This window comes from Hyperoodon ampullatus (assembly GCF_949752795.1).
Source record: "Hyperoodon ampullatus genome assembly, chromosome: 13".
Taxonomy (NCBI): Eukaryota; Metazoa; Chordata; class Mammalia; order Artiodactyla; family Ziphiidae; genus Hyperoodon; species Hyperoodon ampullatus.
In genome coordinates, this window is record NC_136926.1 from 10,414,883 (window position 1) to 10,434,980 (window position 20,098).

General features: G+C 43.4%; 1 protein-coding gene across 1 annotated transcript in view; it reads left to right on the plus strand.

Annotated features, from left to right (window-relative positions):
* CIT (citron rho-interacting serine/threonine kinase) overlaps positions 1-20,098 on the plus strand; it is a gene marked incomplete at its 5' end in the record, with an annotated part of 168,347 nt that overhangs the window by 93,097 nt on the left and 55,152 nt on the right. Inside the window, 8 exons of the mRNA XM_079718132.1 lie at positions 4,677-4,847; positions 5,119-5,169; positions 5,707-5,760; positions 8,615-8,755; positions 10,614-10,739; positions 14,067-14,162; positions 18,525-18,641; positions 19,616-19,725. Coding sequence (XP_079574258.1) covers positions 4,677-4,847; positions 5,119-5,169; positions 5,707-5,760; positions 8,615-8,755; positions 10,614-10,739; positions 14,067-14,162; positions 18,525-18,641; positions 19,616-19,725 — 866 coding nt within the window. The remainder of the gene's footprint in view (positions 1-4,676; positions 4,848-5,118; positions 5,170-5,706; positions 5,761-8,614; positions 8,756-10,613; positions 10,740-14,066; positions 14,163-18,524; positions 18,642-19,615; positions 19,726-20,098) is intronic.

A 20,098-nucleotide genomic window follows, 5' to 3' on the forward strand; every position in this document is an offset into this window, starting at 1 on the left:
CCTGGGAGCAGGGCACTAACCGGACCTCTCATTTCAGGAGAGGTGTGTTTGAGGGACAGAGAGAGGGAAGGGGGGGCGGTGAGGAGAGAAAGTTATGTAGGTCATTTGGAACTTTTAGATTCCCCATGATTTATATAAATGGCAGAGTCCTTGTTCTTTCTAGCTCCTTGTGAAGTCTGGGCCCCACGATGGCTACTCTTTTCAATTGAAGGTATAGGTTTAGAGCAGGGGGGTGGGCAAACTGCAGCCTGTGGGCGAGAATCTGGCCAACCACCTGTTTTTCATGACCACAAGCTAAGAATGGTTTTTGCATTTTTAAATGGGGGAAAAAATTCAAAAGAAGAATATTTCATATGGAATTCAAATTTCAGTGTTTATAAATAAAGTTTTATTGGAACACAGCGCACCCATTCATTTAGGTACTGCCCATGGCTGCTGATCATGCTACAGTGGCAGAGGTGAGTGGTTGTGACGGAGACCACATGGCCTGCAAAACTGAAATTGCTTCCTATCTAGCTTTTTACCAAAAGAGTTTGCCAACCTCTGCTTTAGACCATTAAAAAAAAAAATAATGTTTTCATAGCTTTTCAGATGCACTTAAAGTTTTTGAGAAAAGCCAGGGTACTTCATAGTCTTACTTATCTAAAGACTTATCCTAGAAGAAGAGTTTGAGCAGTTAAAGCCGAGTCAGAATTGACACGGCAAATCTGACTACAGAAAGCCCCCTCCCCTGTGTGTTCAGAAAAGAGAATCCAGACCTTTAAAAAGCCTACTCTCTGTTTTTACCCCCTCTATTTCTAAAAGGATTTTCTTTCTAGATGGTTCATTTTTATTTCACTTCACTGTTTCCTTTTTAGCATGGATTTTTTTTTTTTTTTTTTTTTGTCCTTTGAAGAAACCGTAAATAGAAACTTTAATGAAGAGAATGCAGTGAGCAATTGGAGAGCTGAATTATCAGCTGCCAGGCAACTCTCATTCACTTCAGAAAATCTAGTGGAAACAGTGATGGAAATGAACATTTTTGTCTCTGGGTAACGCACACTTAGCCATCTGGGTGGTGCTAATGCAAGAAACTCCGGCAAATAATTTGATTCATTAGCTGTTCTTTACAGAAAGAATTCCTGTTTTGGATGTTTTGTTGGCATCATCTCATTATCACCTTAATACTTCTTAAATCATTGGTTAATATCCTCTTGCTTGATAAAAGTATTCTGAATAAACGTGCATAGGAAATGGTGCAAATTGGTTGTCAGGTTTCTGAACAACAACACTAACTTAGAGATTTTGAAGGTCACACCTACAGTTTGAAAAAATCTGCTTTGACAGTTGACTCGTTGCCCCTTTTATCAACACAGTTTTTCATCCTAAAAGTTTCAAGAGGTAGGATTCTTTTTCTCCCATTAGTTCAGTGTGGTTGGAAATTTGCTTTTGGTGACATCCTGGGGAAATGAAAGCTGTGCTTGGCCACCAGAGGGAGCAGCTGGTGTCTGTGAAATTCCAGAGAAACAGAATTATCAGGACACTTTGAAAAGGTGTTTGCTGGTGGTTGAGTTCAAAGAAATGTCCTTTGTGATTCATACCACAGTTGGCATCCATGTGGAATTTTAGATTTAATGACTGCTAAGCGTTCCATTTTGAGGTGGGAGAAAACTTCTTCGTTTCAGATTTTATTTCTCATCGGAAGAAGGATTTATTAAAATGACCCTCGGTAAGTTTGGTGAGAGCAGGATGTTTGCAATCCAGGAAAAAGCATTTAATACTTTCAGCAAACTCCTAGTATTTGGTTTGCAGCCTGTCAATTCCTCCCAGGTTTGCCATTTATTCCGCACTCTTCCTCTCAAAGCCAATTTCTGTACTGCTGTTTATTTAATTTAAATATGTTGCTTCTGCTTAGCTACCCCCAATGGAGCACTTGAATTTGGTTTAAAATAAAAACACCTAGGGAATTCCCTGGTGGTTCAGTGGTTAGGACTCTGCGTTCCCACTGCAGGGGGCATGGGTTCGATTCCCGGTCGGGGAACTAAGATCCCACGTGGAGTGGCCAAAAATTAAATAAACAAATAAAAACATCTAAGCGTCTCACATGATGGTTAGATTCATGCTCCATCAGTAGCAATTGCTGATTCCGTCCCACCCCTCCCCTGCCCCCCTCCACCCCTCACCCCAGGAAGGGAGACAGAAGTTCAGGTAACACAGAAGACGTTTGGGTTTCAGGATTTCTGATTGAATAGGACCATGTCTTCCTTCCCACAAAATTCTGAAGCTCCATTCCAAAGAATGACTCGAGGCAGGACCCAAAAGTTGTCCACGGTTCCCCATTCTGATCCTGTTCAACTCTGACCCACAGTTCAGCCCATGCTGAGATACGTACAGCTGCCTCTCAGCTGTCCTTGGGAACTGACCTGATTATCTTCTCTCACAGTTTTCCTGAAGCAGGGATTTGGTCAGCTGTTGGATGTATAGGATTTCCTTGAAGTATCCAGCAGAGTAACAGTGGCTCAGTAAATGAGGTGGACTTTTGTTTGATGCTTGTAGCAGGCTGGGTGCCCCCAGGGCTCAGATTGCTGACAGAGATGTTGCCTGATTCTTGCCTTCGTCCCCCTGGGCTCTGACAGCTCAGGAACGAGAGATGTTGGGGGAACAGGGCTGTGTCCTCACTCTTGACAAAACACAGAAATTACGTTCCCTTCTTGCCGACATAAGTTTAAGTCAGACAAGGGAGCTCAAGGATAAAAGATGGCCAAGAGTGCCTCCTACCTCTTTGCTTCCTCCACAGCTTGGTATTTGTGCCTGTGGGTACTTTGGATTTTTTAAAACTTTAAAATCAGAAGTAAAATAATGAGTTTTAGGTAGAAGAAACGGTTTTCATAGGTAATGTTTTTGTCTTTATATGAATGCTATTGTAAAATAGAATTTTATATATATTTTTATATATATATATATATATATATATATATATATATATATATATATATATATATTGTTTTTTTAATGGAGGAAGGGATCCAGGAAGGCACAATACCCAGAGCTATGAAAGTCATAATAAGTCATGACACAGCCCTGGCCGAGGGGTCTAGAAAAACCCCAGGTAGAGGGAGTACTATTTCACATCACCGGCTCACATTCCATTCTGTGAGTTGAGATAATTGTTCAGTAGGTTATAAAGACCTTTGCGTATATAACCCAGCACCACCCACTTAGTGGGCATCGTCCAGAAAACCTGGCGCCCCATGACTTGTGGGATTGACCTTCAATAACAATACAGTCGGCCCTCCGTATCCACGGGTTCCATGTCTGCGATTTCAACCAACTGTGGATCGGATTTGGTTCTGGAACCATTTCCCTGTGGATACCGAGGGACGACTCTACGCTTTTGGGTGGGAAGGAGTGAAATGAGACCATGCTCCATTCTGTGCTCATTTTTTCTGCTTTCCGCTGTACCAGTAATACAGAGAGATGTGCTTACGTGAAAACTGTCCATTTTCATAAGGACATCACCTCCCCTTTAGTGTGCACTGGGGGGATTGCCTGTTACAAAGGATGAAAGGTTTACTTTATATTCTGTTACTAAAAGAAGAAAGAAAAAAAAGACATTTTATTGGTTAAAAGCATAACCTTGCTCAGTTGATCCCTCTTCAGTTATTTCTTGGGGGAACGGATCTTAGAGATGATCACTGTACATTGCGAAGGTCAGAGACAGTTTTAATTCTCTATTCTTTTCATTTTATATCCGCCACCTTGGATTGGATAAACTGCTCATTCATAATCCTTATATGTATAAGCTTTGCTTTTGCTAACAGAGAATATTTTCATACTTTGCCCCAAAGTTTTCAAAACCATTGCCCATTTCTTCTGGTAAACCAGTTTTGGAAAACCTCGATGCAGATGTCCTGTTTTGATTTTAGAAATTCAATTTGGAAAAGGTTGGGCTGTTGGGATTACTTTAAAGGCTTTTGCTCGAGGGAACAAGATAATTCTTTCTTCAGAGTCTTTCTCATAAGTTACTTTGATCAGAGCCAGTGTTTCCTGACTCTTCCAAATTTCAGGGTGACTTGCCTCTCAAGAGCAACGTTAAGTTCATCATGCAGTTTGGGGCCCAGAAAAATTAATGATGAGAAACTGACATGATGAGTTTCACCTTCCAAGATTCTCCCCCCTGAGATTTCCAATTACCCCCTTGTGCCTTCTGAAAGGTTAATTTTAAAACTAGTACCATATCTAATTGTGTTAGGCGCACATAACTTCTAAAGGACAAATCTGTATAAATGATTACCCTTGGAGGAAAGCTACGCATAAGCAGATTATCCTGGTTGTTTAAAGTACATCCCTTTCAGCTCTCCTGTGTTACAAAGGTCTTAAGGTTCTGCACTTCTTGTACGATATTATTTGCTCAAAGGATCTTATTGTGTATAGGCACATTTGTTCCAGATGGTGTTACTAGTGATTCATGATCTAGATGAAAACAGTTTAAAGATTTAATATTCTTTTCTCCCTCCTCGTCCTCCACACACCTTGCCCTTATCCCCATCTTTCTACTCACCTTTTCTCTAGGTCCATTCTCTCCGGTCTCTCTTCACTGTGTCTTCCCTCTGTGGTCTGTGTTCTTCCATCTTCACCTCCCATCTTTCCTTTCAGGAGTTCCCAAATTCACCTTCCTTCCATTGCCTACTCTTTAGGAGTACCAGGCTCAAGTGGAAGAAATGAGGTTAATGATGAATCAGTTGGAAGAGGACCTGGTTTCGGCCAGAAGACGGAGTGATCTCTATGAATCGGAGCTCAGAGAGTCTCGGCTGGCCGCCGAAGAGTTCAAGCGGAAAGCCACAGAATGTCAGCATAAATTGATGAAGGTAGCCGGCTCCCTGCCGGGGAGGGTGTTTTGGGGGTAGAATCATGGATGATCTTAGCAATAATAAAGGGAATCCTAGCTTCATGAGTGTACGTTTGGGAAATAATGGGGTGCCTTGCAAAGCCTCCTGGTCTTGGTTAGAGAAGGTACTTTTTTTTTTATCATCATCCTCATTATTTTGGCCACAGAGACCAAGAAAGCCTGTAGTGTTGTCTTATAAGACTTTGAGGTTCTTGAGATTTTTCCAGTATGTTGTATCTTTTAAATTACAGGCTAAAGATCAAGGGAAGCCTGAAGTGGGAGAATATGCCAAACTGGAGAAGGTATTTTCCATTATTGGTATCGTGATCTCGGGTAGACAGCCTCTTAAATGTTGCTCTCCGTGGCCTGTCACTGGTTAAGAATACACTTGCAATGAATAGAGAACTGTCTTCTGGGTTTATTTTGATGGTCAGTCTCTGGATGACCATGTGTAGCTTCAGCTATGTTTCTAAAAGGGATAGAAGACACCTCATTTTTTTTTTGTCAGGCCCGCTCACAGTAACACACAAACCCAGACACTCAGTAAGACACATGGGAAAATTCTTACTGTTTTAGGGTACCGGTGACTTTGATTCTCTTTTTTTGCCATCTGTATGTGTGTTGCTGGTTTTAGAGAAATAGTCCACATGGAGGTTTGCCCTGAGACATTCAAAGGTTTCTCTGCTAGGCTACTGTTCTTCCTCTCCATCAGTAGGTATTGGAAAACAAAACAAAAAGACCCCAACAGAAACCTCAAGAAAATAGGACTGTAGTAAATGTAGCAAGACCTTAATGCCAATTTGCCTTTTTTGCTTTATTTCCTGGGATTTTAATCACAGATCAATGCTGAGCAGCAGCTCAAAATTCAGGAGCTCCAAGAGAAGCTGGAAAAGGTAAGCCTGAGGTGATGTTTTGGGGAACTTACCCCCCATTTCCACCTACTTCTTGCTTTGTCACGGAGCACAGGAGATCAAAGAAAGAGAATTAGTCGCCCAGCACCGAGGAAAATGAAGGGGGAGTGAGTTATTACCTGAAAATACAAGAGCTCTGAGTATACTTTCTCCTTTTGAGACATGTCAAACAGTGTTTGTTTAAAAAACAAACAAAAAAACCCCACCAAGCTCTGTGAGACTCTCAAGTCAAAGCTCTAATTGTACTACAGCAGAACCCAAGAGGCTGTCTCGTCTCCCTTCAGGGGAACGGGTCCCCATCTTGCATGGGAGAAGCCTATGTTGTTCACGACCCAGACAGCTTTCATTCAGAGACTGTGGGCAGTCTTTCTGTGCGTCGGGAGCCTGGAGGGACCAGTAGTCCTTGGGCGGTTGAGGGTGGGATGTGGGTTTGGTTTACGGCATTGGGCACAGTGTGTACAAATGGCCCTTCCTTTAGGTGAACATGGGAAACGCTAAAGAAAGGGCCAGGATGAATGTGGCCTTTCATGTCAAGAACGTTTGTGAATGTGTTTAAAAGAGTTCCTTCTTTTTGTGTTATTAAAAACATATTACATTTACTGTCTAAATTGTTTTGAGTGTCCAGTTCCTTAGTGTCAGATATATTCACATTGTGAGATAGATCTTGAGAACTTTGTCATCTCACAAAACTTAAACTCTCTACCTGCCAAATGCTAATCTCCCCACCCCCACCCTTCGTAACCACCTTTCTTTTTCCTTCCTTCCTTCCTTCCCTCCTTCCTTCCTTCCTTCCCTCCCTCCCTCCTTTCCTCCCTCCCTCCCTCCTCTCTCTCTCTCTCTCCCCCTCCCCCTCCCCCTCCCTTCCTTCCTTTTCATTCTATTTGTTTTATTGAAGTGTAGTTGACTTACAGTGTTGTGTTACTTTCTGCTGTACAGCAAAGTGACTCAGTTATACATATATATATATACATTCTTTTCCATTATGTTTTATCACAGGATATTGAATATAGTTCCCTGTGCTATACAGTAGGACCTTGTTTATCCATCCTATATATCATAGTTTGCATCTGCTAATCTACTTTGCTTGTATGGTTTTGACTGCTTTAGGTACTTCCTATGGATAGAATCATACAGTATTTGTCCTTTTGTGACTGGCTCTTTTTTTTTTTGACTGGCTTATTTTGCTCAGCACAATGTCTTCGAGGTTCATCCATGTTACAGCATGTGACAGGATCTCCTTTTCAGAGGCTGAATAGTATTCCATGGCCTGGATATTCCACATTTTCTGCATCCATTCATCTGTCCCCTTCCTACTTATTCTTGAGATCACTACTGGAAGCCTTTCAGCTAGACATTTGTGTGAGGATTCGTATCTCCTAGAACTCTGCTCTCCAGTAGAAGTGGGAAGCAACCCACACATGTCAGCCTCAGATGTAATTTTAAGTTTTTTAGTAGCCACATTAAAAAAGGGAAAATCCTCTGAATGATATAGTTTCCTTAATCCATTTTATACAAAATATTGCAGCATGTAGTGATATTAAAACATGTACACTGGGGCCTCCCTGGTGGCGCAGTGGTTGAGAGTCCGCCTGCCGATGCAGGGGATACGGGTTCGTGCCCCGGTCTGGGAGGATCCCATATGCCGCGGAGCGGCTGGGCCCGTGAGCCATGGCTGCTGAGCCTGCGCATCCGGAGCCTGTGCTCCGCAACGGGAGAGGCCACAACAGTGAGAGGCCCGCATACCACAAAAAAAAAAAAAAAAAAAAACATGTACACTGCTTCAGTTTTTAAATGAATTAAACTTAAGTAAAATTTAAAATTAATTTCCCAGTCACAGCAACCACGTTTCAGGTGCTCACTGGGCACATGTGGCGAGCAGCTCCCACGTTGGACAGTGCTGGTCTCGAAGTTGAAGAGTTCCCTTGCCGTTTTCACGTTTTAAAACTATAATCTAGGACTTCCCTGGCGGCGCAGTGGTTGAGAGTCCGCCTGCCGATGCAGGGGACACAGGTTCGTGCCCCGGTCCGGGAAGATCCCACATGCCGCGGAGCGGCTGGGCCCGTGAGCCATGGCTGCTGAGCCTGCGCGTCCAGAACCTGTGCTCTGCAACGGGAGAGGCCACAACAGTGAGAGGCCCGCGTACCGCAAAAAAACAAAAAAACAAAACTATAATCTAAAGCAAATGAGTGTGAGGTTGTTGGTTTCTTACACTCAGATCTTTACTGTGATGCTGGAAGAGCTGCAGTATAGTAAAGACCCAAATAAAAATTGACTTCAAAAGGGTTCGCTGTTTTTTCTTTAAACATGAATTTGCGAGTCACCACGAACAATGTGGTGGTTATGCCCTTTGATAGGTATTTGAGAAAAAAAAGTTTATAGTTTTTATCTTGTTTTCTTGTAAAAGTAGTACAAATTCCCCTTAGGAAAATCAGCAAATGAGATGATTAAATAGGGAGACAATTAACAGTCCGGGGTAAATACATTAATACCTGGGCAGATGAACCTGAGACCTTTTTGTTTGCATTTATTATGTTATATTGACTCTAAGATGCTAATGATTGTCCGATACCCCATTATCTTCTGTACCCCAAGAAAGAAAAAAACACCATCAATTTTAATCGTAGATGCATTCCAAATTCAGTGATGTTAAGAAATATATATAAGTGCACCTTAGGACAGACGAAACACAGAATAAAATGAAACGTTTATATGTTTTGAAAAATGGATAAAAATATCCATTCAGTGTGACCCGGTTTTTTTTCCTGTTTAGGAGATGGTCCCCATCTTTTTCCGTGGATAAATTGGGCCATCTCTCCCCTGTTCCTTCTCCTTTCAGGCCGTGAAAGCCAGCGCGGAGGCCACCGAGCTGCTGCAGAACATCCGCCAGGCGAAGGAGCGGGCCGAGCGCGAGCTGGAGAAGCTGCACAACCGCGAGGACTCTTCCGAAGGCATCAAGAAGAAGCTGGTGGAAGCCGAGGTGAGCAGGGGACCTCCAGCTCCCGGCTCCCGAGGTGCCCGGCCTCCGGCTGTGCAGGGGAAGAAACCTCGGGACCACCCTCTCTCTGCTCCTCTTCATCCAAACTGCTTTCCCTTCCGCCAGTCCCTTTGAAACCCAAGAGGCTCGGGACCATTTTCCCCAAGGGGGAGAAGGATTTGTCACAGCAGCTCTGAGTAGAAAGATGTTTTGATAAAACCTTTCCTTCCTATTTGTTTTCCTCTGACCCGTTCGCCTGTGTGGGAGGATTCACGTTTATCTAGATGAACTGTGATGCCACCCCTGAGGTTTCCTTTTTCTTCCCTCTGTACCCTTGCTTTTCCTCACCTTCTCCCCAACGGTGTTAATAATATATTAATTTTCGAGGCTTCAGCTGTGACCTGTGTGTGTTGATAACTCCCAGATCTATATTTTTGGGCCTCTTCTCTCTGTCCAATTCTTTGTTGTTGTTGTTGTTGTTGTTGAAACCAATTATATAATTATACAGGAAACACACGAGTGTCTTCTCATTGTGAAAAACATAGCACTGAAGAATATAGAATAAAAAGGGACGTTTCCCCTTTGCTGCCCTCCGCCTCCCCTGACGCCTGGGTGATGGGTCCACGGAACGGATGTGTCATAGTTGATTTAACCACCCCCCTGTCCTGGGCCTTCTGCTTCTCCCTGTCGCAGGGCTGGCGTTGAACCTACTTGCCTATGTCTCTTTGGGGCCACCCTCACCCGCGATCCAGGAAGTATTTCCCACTGCTCCCCTGACATCTTGACTGGGTGTCTGAACAGTGCCTCCGATCTAGAATGAACTCAGTATCTTCCCCGACAAGCTGGGTTGCCTTCTCAGTCTTCCTCGCACCGGTCAGGGCCCCCATTCATCCATCTGGTCACCCCAGGCTTGACACCTTGACATCATCTGCTGCTTCTCCCTGGGCCCTGCCATTCCGAGAGTCCCTCAGCCCTGTAAATACACCCACACTGTCTCCACCGTCCACCCGCTGCCGGCCATTTCTGCAGGCCTCCCCACAGTGTAGGCCCTCTTCCTCTTAGCTGGGTGAATGTAGTAATTTCTCGGCTTTCTGTTTCCAGGCTCACCTTCCTCCCATCTAGCTCAAACGGGGTCAGACTCGTGGACCTCAAACTCCAGGCTCATCAGCACCCCTTGCCCCATCCCAGACCTTTCAGGGCTTCCCTACATCTTAGGTGCATGAGGCTCTCAGCCATTTGCCCCACACATGCTCCCCTTTCCCGTTCTCTCCAGCTCCTCCGCTGTTACGCCTTATGCAGTAGCCCCTCTACGCTCCACCTGGGGCCTGCGCCGGCTCTCGGCCACCTCCGCACTGCTGCTGCTGCGCCTGTTTTTGAAAGGCCTTCCCCTCTCCCCTCCAGCCTCCCGTATCCCGACCCTCTCCACGGCGTCCACATGCCCTCACCTGCTCAGTTCAAAGCCCTCCCTCCTGCCTGCACCCTCCCACAGCCCTCTGTACCTGTTTGCTTCACGGCCCTGGCCCTCTTAACCCATATCATGTTTATTTGTGTTTATCTTACCTCTTCCAAGGGCAGGCATTCTGTCAGCTTCCTCTCGGTATTTTCCATGATGCCTAGTGTGGTACTTTGCAGATAGTAGGTGCTTGGTAAATATTTGAATGAATGAATGCACTCTTGTAACCTGCACAAGCAAGTACTCCTCGGATCACAGAACTGTGTTTTCCTCACCGTGGCTTCGGGTGCCTGAGACTTCTCTTCCCGCCTCGAGCGTACGCTTCCCGAGGGCCCCCTCCCTCGGCACAGGCGTCATGCCCGTAGCGGTTACCCCATTAAAACTTTCTGATTGATTCACGATCTACAGGAACGCCGCCACTCTCTGGAGAACAAGGTAAAGAGGCTAGAGACCATGGAGCGTAGAGAAAACAGACTGAAGGATGACATCCAGACAAAGTCCCAACAGATCCAGCAGATGGCTGATAAAATTCTGGTGAGCAGGAACCAAAGTTGACAAGTTCAAAGATAACAGGTTAGAGGTTGTAGAGGGAAGGGGGTCAAAAGAAGAACCAGCCACCGTCACAGGGGAGGTTATCGCCAAGCAGGTGAATTAAGAGGAAGTGGTTTTAGTGGACGCCACGTCAGAGAGTAGCACGAATAACCACAGGCTGGACATTTCAGCACTGGTAACAGATCCATCAGTATGATTTTTTTTGCTCTGTTTGCTACTGCCTGACTTTTAAAATCACGAACGTGCACACGCTGTCATTTCCGATACATTTTTACAGGAGCATTTACGTACTTCTATCAGCAGAGTTTTGTATGGCCATTGAAGTTGCAAATGCCTGTTTGAAAAAGGTGTAGGTATTCAGGGCTTTAAGACCGACACCCAAATTCTTGCTTTTGCAGAGGAAAGAAATTAGTCACGCAGATTTTTTCAGAGTAGTATTTGTCATAGATCCGTGTTCACCCACCCACTTTCTCTGCTCCAGTTGGTGGTTAATATTATTATTATTTTCACTTTCCTTAGAGGTAGCAGATCGTTTTTTAGCTTTATAATCACGATGATTTTGTTTTCGGCTCTGACGACCAAATTAACTTGATCAAGGAAGGCTTGGGTGGTGCTTGCCGACGTGTCAAAGTTTTGCTCTTGCCAGGGTGAAAGGCAGGTGAACCTTTAAAGGACTCTCCTTGGATTTCAGTCCCCAAACCAAGAATTTGATGCCACTTTGGGGAGCCTGTTTGTAGCCCTTTCCTCCCTGCCCCCAGGACTGACTCTGGAGTAGTTGGGCGTTCCTCTGCACCAGAAAGAGACAAGGTGGTGAGCGGGGTGCTTCCCACCTCCCTCTTTCTGTCTCTCCCTCTGCATCACTTCTGGGAACCGAGTCACCAGCAGCTATATGAACTCAAGAATGACCAACTTATAGGCCTATATACTTAATACCAAAAAAAAAAAAAAAAGAAAACCCAACCCTTCAAAACGTTACATTTCTGTTTGTCTATATTCGTGAGCGTGTGGGCACTCTTGAACACACAGGTGAAAAGAGAAATTGTTTTGCTCTGACACACAGTCTTTATAGATAACGTCTACACACAAAGGCAAATGTGACTGTCAGTCTATCCTTTCTGTTCTCTCGTGCCATCATCCAAGTATCTCTTGGTGATTGTCAAATGTGTGAATTTTACTGTGAGTCAAATGAATTCCCACTGAGATTCCACCACCGCTACCCCCTTGCTTGGTGCAAACGACGTGGTTAAGTCTTGTGGTTGCAAAGTGTTTCTCTGTTTAATGGTGATGTGTTCATTCATTCATTCAACAAATATTTAATGAGCTTCTACTATGTGCCAGACAGTGTTCTAGGAGCTGGGAATAGAGCAGCAAACAGTACTGTTTGCATAACAGGACTGAAGAATCTGATCCAACACATGTAGAGAAGATAACGTTTTAAAAAATGACAACAACAACAAAAAATGCCAAACTGTCAAGAAGTCAGATTTTAGAATGTCTGCTTTTCCAAGGTTCACTTTCCAATTAAAATGTGGGAGTGTAGAGTTCTGCATTCCTGGATTATATGTTGTAAACTCCCATGCATAAGTAGACCGGAAATTTGGTATTAAGGTTGTCAGTCTCAGGTATCTGAGTTTTCGACCTGTTTTCAGATTGATTTCCATTCCTGTGCTATCTTAGGAGGACTGAAACTAAGACAAGACGATTATCAGGTGATTTCTAAAATAAAGAAAAAGTAGGCAGCTTTCTTTTTCCAAGTGTATCTTGCCACCTGTCCGAGTACCTTTGTGGTTGTGACTTCATTTATCGGAAGGTGCCTTTTGCTCAAGAACCTGGTGCTTAGGTTGTGAAGTATCTGGGATATGGGCAAAGAGGGGTCCTTAATACTGTTACATAATGATGATGCTTGGAAACACTTCCCAAATATCATTTGCATTAAAATATTTGCTATTCTGATAAGAACTTTCAAAACAGCTAATTGGGGTTCTCATTATAGCAGAGTCTTTTGCTTTAATAAAAGATCTCATTGCCAGGAATCCTTTAATATACATAAAGCCCATAAAGTATGTTTTTATTACTTAAAATCCTGTTTATATTCAACTTTTCAAGATAACATCTGTTAGCTTGCAGTAGATCTTGTGCACCTGGTCTTAACATTGAATACTTTACTGGCCCCCAAAGCAAAGTCAAATGCTTGCAGACTTTCGAATTTCAAAAGCTTAATCAGTAACATTTCATGTGTGTATGAATCTAAAATTATTCTTTTCTCCATTTTATGGGCATATCCTGTATAATTTCCTCATTCTTCAAAATTCTCATAATTATTTCCATTTCAAAGGAAAATTTCAAGATAGTGTGAAGAGACGAAAACTTGGAGTAATGACTTTTGATATTAGTAATTAACTAATGGGTCCAGATTCATAAGAATTAATGTAAACGCAGATAGCTTCATTTAGAGAATGTTTCCGTGAGTTGAATGCTGCCTTTTATACGATCAGTTTATAATACGTTGGCAAATGAATTGGTATAATTTCCAAATGAATTACAATTTTGTTTGAAAGCAGAAATCTTAATAAGAGAATGAAGAGGACGTTACGTTTGAGCTATTTATATTACTCCACGTTCTCTTCCTATCTTCAATGTATGTGTACACGTTTATGTCATTTTTAGTGAATTTTATGTTCTGCCTTGTTCCCATTAGCATTATATCATGTAAACTTCATATAAACATGATGTCATATGAACACCTCCAGATATTCACATGCTCCATATTACCAGTCAGTTAAAATAATCATTCAAAACTCAAAAGTGTTTGAATTGTTACATCAGTTTTCCTTCTTAGCTAGGCTTCCTGAGCAATCATTTTGTTAATGAGGAAAATACAAAAATTTTTTTTATCCTCATAGTAAATTAACTTAAAACTTAAATTGACATTACTTTCCTCATTTAAGGCCGTCAAGACAGTGGTCAGGGGCCTTGTGCTGTACTGAAATTTCAAATTGTGTTGCCTCGTCACTCTCATTTCTCTAGGCAGAGATGAAGAGCTGCCTTTGTTTGACCTGTCACACTGACAGATTTCTGATCCCAGCCCACCAGCCACGTGTTTATGTGTGTGAATACTCGGAGCTGGAAAACCCAGGGCCAAGGCCTGGTGGTGGTTTCCTTTCCCAAGAGCCTTAAGGGCTAGTCACGAAGAAACAGATGCCTGTTGCCTTTGGTGCCTGTGCCAAAGTGGTGTCTCCTGCGAACGTCTAACATGCATCGGCTCAGTCCTTCCCTCGCACACCTGACGGTCTGTTCTTTTGTGTCCAGGAACTGGAGGAGAAGCACCGAGAAGCTCAGGTCTCAGCCCAGCACCTGGAGGTGCACCTGAAACAGAAAGAACAGCACTACGAGGAGAAAATCAAAGTAAAGGCACTTTACAGTCTTCCCTGCCCTTCCTCCTATAGCACCATGTAGCTCCTTTCTCTTCCCAGGCACTTCAGGCCACTTCTTGCTAGAACAAAGGACTCTCCGTGGTAAATGCTGTCCTCAGGCCATGGTGGGAGGTCTTGGGGTGTTATCCTTGGGGCTGATTGAATATCAGAAGTTCAAAAATAGTTTATTATTTAAGAAAATTTGATCATCATGTGTCTCAATTCCATCTTTAAAATGTTTTTTGATCCACTGTCACTGAGTCCGTGATAATTTAGATTTAGAGAGATTCACCATCTCCTTGCTTTTAATTTCCTTCTTGCATCTTAGACCTGGAATTCTTTTCCTTTTTTTATAAAGTATATCCTTGAGGACTTTCTTTAGTGAAGGTCTGCTGGTGCCAGGCTCTCTGTTTTGTGTGTCTGAAAATGTCTCTATTTCATCCTTGTTCTTGAAAGATGTTTTGACTGGGGATAGAATTCTAGGTTGACAGTTATTTCTTTTAATACTTTTTGAAGATATCATTCCATTGACATTTGGCTTTTATTATTGCAGTTGACGGTCAGCTGTCAGTCTAACAGTTGCTTTCTTTGAAAGCAGTCTTTTTTCTTTTAAAACTTTGTTTTATCTTTAACTTTCAGAAGTTTTACTGTGATGTGTCTAGATGTGGACTTATTTTTATTTATCCTCCTTGAGATATACTGGACTTTGGAATATATGTATATATTTTTAAAAATCAATTCTATAAAATTATTGGTTGTTATATCTCAAGTATTGTCTCTTCCCCTTCTCTCTTTACTTCCTTTATGAGAATTTGATTAGACATGTGTTAGATTACCAACAATCTATCCTTTTTTTTTTTTTTGTATTTTCCATTTCCTTGTCTTTTGGTGCTACATTCTGGTTAAGCTCTGACTGATTTTCCAGTGTACTAATCCTTACCTGTCTAATTTGCTGTTAAACCCATCCATTGAGGTATTTTTTAATTAATTAATTAATTAATTTTTGGCTGTGTTGGGTCTTTGTTGCTGTGCATGGGCTTCTCTCGAGTTGTGGTGAGCGGGCTTCTCTCGAGTTGTGGCAAGCGGGCTTCTCATTGCAGTGGCTTCTCTTGTTGTGGAGCACAGGCTCTAGACACACGGGCTTCAGTAGTTGTGGCTTGCAGGCCCTAGAGTGCAGGCTCAGTAGTTGTGGCACACAGGCTTAGTTGCTCTGTGACATGTGGGATCTTGCCAGACCAGGTCTCGAACCCGTGTCTCCTGCATTGGCAGGTGGATTCTTAACCACTGTGCCACCAGGGAAGTCCCCAACCATTGAGTTTTAAATTTCAGTTATTGTATCTATTTGTTTCTTGACATTCTGTTTGGTTCTTCCCCAAGTTTGCTAGATTATTTAAGTCAATAACTATCTATTTCCTGCATTAATTTGAAGCTTATCTTCTGCTTCTTTAAACGCATTAGCATAGTTGTTTTATGATCTGTATCTGATGATTCCAGTATCTGAAGGTCTGTTTCTGCTCTGTTGATTTCTCTTGGCTCTTTTCCATGGTGTCTCTCTTTTTCGTGTGCTTGGTCAGCTGCTCGTTTTCCTTGGAAAATTAATAATGAGAATTCTTTGAAGCCTTGAATGAAAATGTGTGCCCACCTTGTGGGTGGCTCTGGGCTTTGACTTCTTTGTCTTCTTACCCTTTGAGGCAATTAAAAATGAAGCTGAAGTTTATCTGGTTCAGCAAATGCCTCAAGTTCAAAATAGCTGGGTTTTTGCTTTCACTTAGATTTTAGTCTGTAATTTCTTACTCTCTTGCCAACTTTTAGGCGCTTTTAGGAAAATGTTTTCCATATTCTATCTAGCATTTTAAATCATTTTTCATAGAAGAACTGGCCTAAATAGTCCAGCTTATCATATAAAATAATAAATTCAATTATTATTTTACTTACTGAAATTATTATTTCAATTCAATTATTATTAATAAGTTCAGTGATCAGAAATGACTGCCAGCCTATCTATTTCCTTTTGAAATCACATCACATGTTCATTATGATTTTGGACTGAGCCTTTAACTAATTCTTACGTTCTTGAGAATCAGACATTGTTCATTACCATCTCGAATATTGTCTCTTTCCCTTCCAAGTCAGACAGTGAAGGAGGCTTTTAATTTTTGTGATGATCATATTATTGATTTGGTTGATTTTCTCAAAGAGTTGGCTGTTCCTTTTCTGGAGAACCACACATGTACATGCTCACACAGCATCTTCCCCATCACTACCCTGACACTTTCTTTTTTTTACCCCTCGTGCTACTTTTGGTTATTTTTCATTAAAAGAAATACCAGGAAAATAACCCAGAAGGGACCACACTGTGTTTTAGTGTGACCTTCTACTTTAGTGCATTTACCTACCAGTCCTTTTGGTTTGAGTTCTTACTGGTGTCCAGACTTTTATCCTTGAAATAAACTGACTTTCAGAAAATTATGAGAATATATACAGTAGTCCACTGGTATCTTTGCATGATGAAAATAACCTTTGCAAATTCATTCTGTAATTTGGGTCAGTGTATTGACTTTTCTGTCAAAAAACCATGTTCTATCAATATCTTCAATTGATATAAATGTCTACAGTGGAATCTCTCATTTCAAACAAATTCCTTGCTTCCCTCCCATGCATCTTCTTGTTCATCCTCCCGTCGGTTTAACCCAATCAAGGCCGGGATGTGTACATCCTTGAGAAAGGCTTGTTCCTTGTGGCTCACACTTACCTATGTTGGTATCCACCACTGCCGAAGTGGAGGTCTTAGTTTGAGCAGAGTCATCCTGAAAATGTGCTTCATTGCTTTAGCACTGCATAAAAAAAGAGCATTCCTGGTCTAGACATTATGTGGTCTCTGCTACCTTCTAGAAGGCAAGAACTTGGCTTTATAGATCCTAGAGAATGTTAGGGAGAGATCTGTTTTCTTCTGTCTTCCCTCCTGGCATCTTTATGAAACCATTTCTTTTTAGTCTGCTCTGCTTTGTGTTCCTGTTCCATCCCCTGTGAGGCCATTTTGGTAATCATTGTGATCATACCCCAGATTCTGTCCTTTTCCTGTTCATAATTTTAGAATCGTGCCCTGACATCCAAGAGAGCAGGCCACTTATCCTCTTGAGGTTCGCCCCTTCTCCCATGACCCCATCCTCCACCTCTTATTCTTCTCTGCCAACTCTCACTCTATTTTTTTCATCAGTCAGTTCTAGTTTAAAGCCCTCTTTGAAATCTGTTCTGTCCTTTCTTTATCATGTGGACCCCCTCCCTGTTCATTGGCTCTTTTCAGGGACTGTGTCCCCATGAGCTACGAAGGACCCATCACAATAGATAATGTGGGAAAGGCAGATTTCAGTTCCCATCTGTGACCCCAATTCTTTGGGCTTTCTTCCCAGTATCAGATGCAGTCGCCATCATTCAGAGAAGCACAGTGATGAGAAACACAGGGTCGTGGTCAAAGGCTCGGCGAGTTATGATGTTGCCTTCCTTTTCTCCTCTCTTTTTCACCAGTTGTTCTGGCAGCTGGTGGGGCTGTGTGTGTCCCTCGCAGAACATTAGATCAAGCTGGTGGATGGTGACACCATTACTGTTTTATTTTTTCCTCTTGGGAACAGTAGGTGCTTACAGTGGCATTCTCAGCACTGAGAACACATGATTTCTCTTCCCCTGGGAAGGATTTCTCTTTCCAGTGACTTTTTATTTTCACCCCCAGCTGGATCAGAGGAAAGAACGGAGGAAGGAGGCCTTTTTTTTTTTTTTTCCCTTTCCTTTATGCTGTCTCTTCAGTCTATTGACTCCCCACCTACTTTATCGGTGGGCAGAATCCACTTGTCCCTGGCTGCTTCTGAACGTCGGCCTTGGTTACACAGGCTTCCTCGGTCTTCAGCTTTCCATCCCTCCACATACAGCCTGGAGATAACGAGATTAATTTTGTACAAGTTAAGAGCAAGCAGTGTTCTAAAAACCACTGGCGCATTGGCTACGATAACAGTGCCCCTAGGTAATAGCTGCAAATCGTAAGATCTCTAGAGAGATCTTTTTTCTTCCCTCTCATTCTGGAGTCCACCTCCCCTTCGGCCATACCTCTCAGGTCATTTTGGCTGCTGATTTAAAAATAAGTTCTTAGTTCACGTCCTCTGGTTACTTGCCATTTGATGGTCATACTTCACTTCTGAACCTCATCCTGACTGCTAGACAGACCCCCGCTCCCTCCCTCTGCCCCGGAGTTGGGGTAGCGTGGCTTCTCCACTGCTTTTCCCCTCCTTTCCTGTGTTTCTCCAGTGCCTCTGGTTAGTCTGCTCTGCTCAGGACACTAACTTCTCCTTTTGTTTTTCCTCAGGTGTTGGACAATCAGATAAAGAAAGACCTAGCCGACAAGGAGACTTTGGAGAATCTGATGCAGAGACACGAAGAGGAGGCCCACGAGAAAGGCAAGATTCTCAGCGAGCAGAAGGCGGTAGGTAGACAGAATCACAAAGCCGGTTTCCAAGGGAGGGTGTGTGAACCACGCCAGGAGTCCCCCACCTGAGAAGAGTCCATTTGGTCTGTTTTATCCCATGGAGTCTGCTGCTAACAGAAAGCTCTCTCTGCAGCCCCTTCTCATAAAAGCAGCGGCAGTGGTGGCTTGGGGTGGCCAGTTCTGCCCTTCACGCCCTTCTTTAAGAACGCACGCTGACCTGCATCAACTAGAACCCTGTCTTTCAACACACCAACCCCCCGCCACCTCCCCGACGAAGTGCCCGGTGGCCTGTGGCCTCCCTTAGGCATCTGGTTTCCTTTCAAATCTGTGTAGGCAGATGTTTCAGAAACTTGCAGCTTAAGAGTTTCCCCTGTTGTGCTTGTTAATCTACTTATTATCTCAGACCCTACCGAGACTTTTCACAACAGAATCTCTAAAGGAGGGTCCTGGGAAGTGATATTTTTAACCAGCACCCCACCCGCCCCTTTCCTGCCCTGGCCAATTCTTATGATTCATTAAGTTGGGGAAGCTCTGATGCAGAGAATCTAGGACAGTAGGGGCTGGGTGAGAAGGAATCACCCAGAGAATGACAGGCTCGTGGGTGATGAGAAATAGGAACTTGCAGATGCAAGTTTAGAGGCTGTGGCAGGCTCAGGGTGCATATGGACGACACGGGGATTTCACAAGGCCTGTCAACTCACGGAATGCCAGGTTCCTCAAGAGGTCCGCCTGCGTGTGCTTACTGTAGGCCCCTTAGCTAGTGAGGGCATATGCAGTCTCCGTTTGATAAAACAAATGAGTGCCATCGTTGGAGCAGTGAGATCTACGCTCCTCAGGGTACAGGCTAGTTGAGTCTCTGGTCCAATGGCCTGCCTTTCAGATGACACTTTTCCTCACTTACGTGGCCCACTTCCCTCTCATTCCGGTGTTACTGTCTGTGTGCGAGGTTCCAAAGATCCCCCGTGTTTCAGATGATCAACGCCATGGATTCCAAGATCAGATCCCTGGAACAGAGGATAGTGGAATTGTCGGAAGCCAATAAACTTGCAGCAAACAGCAGTCTCTTTACCCAGAGGAACATGTAAGTGTTCAGATTCTAACTGTGTGCTTGATCCCGCTTTGGTCTTCTCTCCTGGGCACAAACTCTGTTCTTCTGTCGGCAGAGCAGGAGTGGATTTAACGACTCCTGTGGCGGGGCCCAGCCTCCGTATACTTACGTCCTTTTGCCCTCTCTGAAGTGGTCTCACTCTACCCGCCCTCTCTTTTGAGCCGCGTTTTCTTAAATGCTTCAAGTTACCATCCCATCACTGAGTGTTTTGCTCGCTTTAATGAGGTAATTTACAGTTTGCTTCTGGAGACCTCATTCCCCACACTTGCCTCCTGTAATCAGCCAGAGGTGATCTCGGGTGTGCCCAACTGGGCCATCCATTTCGCTGTTGTGAAGTTGGGCCCTT